Source organism: Pteropus medius, unplaced genomic scaffold (assembly GCF_902729225.1).
Source record: "Pteropus medius unplaced genomic scaffold, Ma_sr-lr_union100, whole genome shotgun sequence".
Classification (NCBI taxonomy): domain Eukaryota; kingdom Metazoa; phylum Chordata; class Mammalia; order Chiroptera; family Pteropodidae; genus Pteropus; species Pteropus medius.
The window spans coordinates 409804-415803 of NW_024352839.1; the positions used below are offsets into that span (position 1 = coordinate 409804).

Consider the following 6000-nt stretch of genomic DNA (forward strand, 5'->3'; position numbering starts at 1 on the left):
CAGTGTTAGGGACAGTTTCAGTAGCATTTGTTCAGATTCCCCTGGGGCTCAGGGGTATTCAGTCTTGGAGGGTATGAGGGGAGGGGCCCTCTGGGTTGGGGTATGGGGGCTGCAACTCAGCCTCACATTTTGCAACCATGGCTGGTAATAATGAACTGTTGTTTCTCTGCCGTCCCCGCTTCTCTGCTGTCCCCACTCCTCTACTTTCTGCCCTGATGCCTGGGCACTGCCGCTGGCCATGTGGCACTCACAGCTCTCCCAGGCAGAGATGTTCAGGGAAACCCCCACACCTTCTCTCCAACCCCTCCTCCTGCAGGGAGCTCCAGCTGTGAGACGCAGCTTCTTTGTTTCTCCCAGTCTACCACCCAATTCCTGGGGTTCTGACCTGTGGTAGCTCCTACGTGCAGATCCCACACTCAGTAGTGCTGGTGTGCAGTTTGCATGAGGGTTTTTTGTTTGTTTTAGATATTCAGCTTATTGTTGTTTCAAGGGGAGAGATCTAGAGACATCTCTCACTCTGCCATATTTCTGACATCACTCCTTATCTTCCACTTTTAAAATAGTAGCTTTGAATCAGGTCTAGACTCTTATCACTAGCTAGATGACGATAACCTAGCCTCCCTAAGCTTTAGTTTGGGGGTCATAATAGTACCTCATGGAGTTATGAAAACTTAATGTAAAGCACTTAGCAGAGATTCCATCACATAGCCTAAACTCAGAATGTTTGCTATTACATAATAATTCAAAGTTACTTAAATAATTGTAGGCATATCTAAACTGAGCTATTCATAGTCCCATTTAAGCAGTACTTCTAACTCTGTCCTCTCATTGCCCACCCAGTTCCCCAAGCCAAACACTCAGGGATTATCCTTGGCCTCCCTATCCCTGATAATTTTGAAATCTAGTTTGATTCTACCATTAAGACATTTCTAGAACACACATATTCCTTTCTTGAGTACTATAAGAGAAGTACTTAGAGTAATAGGCCCTTTAGCCAGAATTCCTGAGTTCAAATCCAAGTGCTGCTATTTTGCTTGCTGTGTGACCTTGAACTCATATCATAATTTGTATCTGGGCAGTAGCTTTGTTGCAAGGATATATATAATATAATTTGTTTAGAATGTGCCTGAAACATAGTAAGAGTTGATTATTATGTAGTAAGAGTTGATTATTATTTCAACTCAGTTCAACAATATTTATTGAGCACCTACTGTATACCAGGCACTCTTCTAGGCACTGGGGATATAGCAGTGAACAAAACACATAAAATGCCCACCTTCATGGAGGTTGTATTCCAGTAGGGGAAGAGAGACTAACATAATGAGTAAATTTTGTAGTGTGTTGGAATATGGTATGCACTAAAGTGAAAAAAAGGCCAGGTGAAGGAGATCAGAAATGGGAGGGGAGGTTGCAGTTACAGTTATTACTATTCCCATTACCAAATTATTTAATAGTTGTATTCATTAATACTTGATTTATAAATGACTCATTTGTATTTGTTATTAACTTGCTAGTATTTGTGTAATAAATATTCTTTATCATTGTTATAATTTTTAATATTACCTTAATTCATCCCTCATCATCTCTTATTTGTCATCAGAGAGCTGGTTCTAAAACCCAACATAAGCAATAAATAGAGGCCGAGCTCCCTAACCCAGCACTCAGCCCACTTCCCTTCCCCCCAATTTTGGATTCATACCCTGCTGAAGTCACTAGCTCCATCTCTTAGCCCTCCTGCTGGAACTACCTAAGCCACTTGCAGTCCATCCTCACAATACATTATTTCCTGTGATGTGATGAAATGAGGGAGGGACAAGGTCACTCTGTGATCTCATCTGAAATGTGAGAAAAGAATGCTTTGCAACCACAAAAATAACATCAAGATATAGGGTAATGATTGTTCTTCTAGCTTCAGAAACCCAAGGTAAAGAACTATTTTAGTGCTCATAAACATAATAGATTACTTTTTAAAAATAAAGGATCCATTAGATCTCTTTTAGTCATCAAACTGTGTTGAAATATTATTCAGATAATGTTCAGTGTGAAAATTAATCATGACTTTATATGTGTTTCACCTGGCAAAAGATCCAGTAGTAGACTTCCTAAGATAGTGTTAAGGTCATCAATTTACTTGGTCATTTTCCTACTTTAATTGAAATAAAAGTGGTTCTGGCAGTTTAAAAACATCACTGGCTTAATTGGCTTTACTAAAATAATAATCTGAAGAAAAAAGTCTGGGAGAGAGGCGAAAAGTACCAGGAAAGACAGAAGATTTTCCTACACAGTTCTTCATCCTCCATTAGGTGCCCAGAGTCCTGAGCCATGGTAAACAAACACATTCACCATCAGGGAAGATGCATGGGCTCTAACTGAGTGTAGAGCCATTGAAATCCAGAGGGTTCAGACTCCCTCCTAAGGATGGTCAGGATCTTGAGACAGCTGGGAAAGGACAAAGAAGAGGGTCCCAGACTCACCTGACTATGTGCACCCTTCCTGCAAATCTGGGGTATCAGTCTTCACTCTCTGACACCTGTCTATACCCACACAGACCTGCATCCCTTTCCCCTTATACCATATCTGGTGGGGATCATCCTTTTTTCTCTCTCTCATACACATTGCCTGGGGATGTAGTAACAGCTCCATTTTACAAATGAAGAAACAGATTTGGATGGCTGAAGCAAGCAAGCAGCAGAACTAGCATCTGAAAGCACATAAGGGTTATTAGCCCAATAAGATACTTCAGACAGGCAGAAAGAAAAAGCCACATTTTAACAGACATGGGAAAAACAAAAACTAAAGTTGCTTAAAAGCCAAAATAGTCCTCAAGTCTTTTAAAACTACTTAAGTGCTTGCTATGGTCAGTCCCTGTGCCAGACCTGATTTCATTCATGCTCAGTGAAGGTTATAGAGAGCACCATAGCAAAATAACTGTCTGTGGTCAGCTGAATAATGGCTTCCCACATCTTAATCCCTAGGATCTCATATAGCAAAGAGATTTTAATTAAGGGTCTTGAGATGGAATGATTATCCTGGATTATCCAGGTAGACCCAATGTGTTCACAAGGGTTTTTATAAGAAGGAGGCAGAAAATCAGAGTAAGTATTAGGAGATGTGACAATGGAAGCAAGAGATGGGAGCAGTTCAAGGAGTCACAAGCCAAGGAATGCAGGAGGCCTCTGGAAGCTGGAAAGGATAAGGAAATAGATTATTCCCTTCCTTGGAGCCTCCAGAAGGAAGTAGTCCTGCCAACATTTTGACTTTAGCCCAATAAAACTGATTTTGGATTTTTATCTCCAAAACTGTAAGAGAATAAATTTGTATTGTTTCAAGTCACTGTTCTGGTAATTTGTTAACAGTAGCAATAGAAAACTGATACAATGGCCAAGGCTGAAGGGTATTTGGTTGGACAAATTTTCAGGAAGTTATTACTTAATGAGTAATTATATTATTATAGCATCATATTACAATATGTTATATCATATATTATATACATTATATTATTTAATAATACTTATAATTATTATATTGTTAAAAGATAATAAAATGATCTGTTGTTTTTGGAATAGCCTTGGGTAGCAAACATGAAAAATACATCTCAAGTCCTATTTATGTGCTCACAAATGATAGTATGAAATTAAATACATTTCATATGTTTTCAAAATGCAAAATAAAACAAGGAAAAACCAAATTTGTACTCTTTTTTCAAAATATATAAGTAAAAGTGGAAATCCTGCCTTTAGGACACATTCTCTTGAAAGAGCATCAGAAATGCTTAAAAGCACACACTATCAGAAATATAAACCTAATTTACAAAATCCTGGCAGCATTTTGAACATTAGCTATTACAAAATTGCAAGACATGTAAGTCTTTAGTATATATAGCCAAAGACAAAGTGAGAATCTTGTAAGCAAGAGATAAGTATCTCATCATGTACAAGCAAGCCTCAATAAGATTTTTTATAACTGATTTCTCAGAAACCATGAAAGTTTAAAAAAAAAAAAAAAAGCAGTAGGATGAAAGAAAAAACTCAACCAAGAATTCTATATCTGCCAAGAATATCCTTCAAGACTGAAGGAGAAATTAAGATATTTCTAGATAAACAAAAACCAAGAGATCATTGCTGGCAGACCTGGCCTACGAGAAAAGCAAAAGAAATGCTTCAGGCTAAAATGAAAAAACACTAGACAGTAACTAAAATACAAGTGAAGAAGTAAAGAACATTGGTAAAGATAACTACAAAAGTAAATATTTTTAAAAAGTATTAATGTATTTTGTGTTTGTAACTTTTTTACCTGATTTAAAAGATAACTGTATAAAGCAATAATTACAAATCTATTTGATAGGAGGACTATATAAAGGTATAATTTGTGACAATAGCAGCGTAAGGGGTGGAGCTATATAGGAGCAAAGTTTGTGTATGCTACAGAAGTTAATTTGGTATTAATTAGAACTAGATTTTCATAAATTAATATTTTTAATTTAATTTTTAATTAAATATTTTTAGTCTTTGGAGAAATATCTATTCAAATTCTCTGCCTTTTTTTAGTAATACAAAATATGTAAGCTTTATTATATGTTAAGGAAAAGAAAGATAGTATGACTCAATTTTATTAATTCTACAATAAGATATTTTTCAATGAATACAAAAATTATAAATTAACTGATGCTTTTTCAATAAAGATACTATATATATTTACTGACAAGAGAAAACCAAGATGTGTTTAATGAACTTCTGTTCTGTTTTCAAGTCACCTTATTGAACAATACATCATGAAATCAATATTTGTACATCTAGAAAATTTACCAATGGAGCTCTCTTCCACTAGTGTATATATTTTAATTTGTCTCATGTGGGTGTCTCTTCCATTTTGGTGATTGGCTAGAACAGCAGTCTGTATCATGAATGTGTAAGTTGGCTTCTTATGATTATCAGTTAAGGGAACGTGACTCCAGCCATTTGGTTCCACCAATTCAAGTTGAGACGCGGTTCAAAGCCATGGCGGGTTGATGCTGAGAGACTGTGTGGTTCCCAGGGAAGGGGTTTGATGGGGCCGCTCTAGCTGCTCTGGGTGCTCGCTGGCCCTGTAATGTCTTGCCAAATTTCTCGAAGGTTGTGGAAATTATTTCCTATTCTGACTGAGATCTTGCTTGGAGTATAACTTTCATCAGATTTGTAATCTGCATAAATACATAATGTCTTCACAGTTGTTTTTCTTCTGAATTGGATGTTCACTAAATAAGGTTGGGAGCCAACTGATTGCCAGTAAGTTTCTAGATTGCCATCTTGTAATTGATCTACTCCAAATTCTGGTTTGCAAGATGAGAGTGACCAAACAGCTTGTGACCCAGTTTCCTGTGCTATTCCAGTCCTTTCCAACTGCTTAGGGTCAGCACCAGGAGGTGTCTTGTTTGGTGAGGTCATTTTAAAAATATTAGCTTGCTGACCTAGCTTGCTTACAGCTCAGGGTTTTAGGATTCCCTGCAGCTCCACGCCACTCCCACTTAGCTTCTTAGGATAGTCTGGCTTTCTCTGCCCATTTTTAATTTCCTTATGTGCCTTTTTACTATCTTTTATTTTGAGTTGTAAGAGTTCTTTATATATTCTGTATACTAGGCCCTTATCCAACATATGATTTGACGTGTTTTCTTCCATTCTGTGGGTTGTCCTTTCACTTTCTGTATAGTGTCCTTTTATGTACAAGTTTATATTTTGATGAAATCCAAAATATATGTTTTGTTGTTGTTTGTGCTTTTGGTGTCATATCTAAGAAACCATAGCCTAATCCAAGATCACAAAGATTTCCTCCTATGTTTTCTTCTAAGTTGCATAGTTTCAGCTCTATTTCGAGTTAATTTTGGTATTGATGTGAGGGAGGATCCAACTTAATTTGTTTGCATGTGGATATTCAATAGTCCTAACACTATTTGTTTAAAAGACTATTCTTTTCACTATTGGATGCTCTTTGCACTGCACTTTATTCTTATCTACACTTTATTTT

The 6000-nt window shown here is 36.8% G+C and overlaps 1 protein-coding gene across 2 annotated transcripts; it reads right to left on the reverse strand.

Annotated features, from left to right (window-relative positions):
* Positions 1-204: 204 nt before the first annotated feature.
* On the reverse strand, positions 205-5436 carry LOC120592428 (anaphase-promoting complex subunit 10-like). Of its 2 annotated transcripts, none has more exons than XM_039850076.1 (2): positions 4764-5436; positions 205-219 (listed from the first exon to the last, which is right to left on the reverse strand). In XM_039850076.1, exon 1 carries the CDS (start codon positions 5421-5423, stop codon positions 5058-5060), a length of 366 nt encoding a protein of 121 aa, XP_039706010.1. In that variant the 5' UTR covers positions 5424-5436; the 3' UTR covers positions 205-219; positions 4764-5057. The 2 variants fall into 2 exon arrangements, with proteins under 2 accessions (XP_039706010.1, XP_039706011.1); XM_039850077.1 differs by lacking the exon at positions 205-219 and having other exon boundaries at positions 4750-4983; positions 5100-5436.
* Positions 5437-6000: the final 564 nt, after the last annotated feature.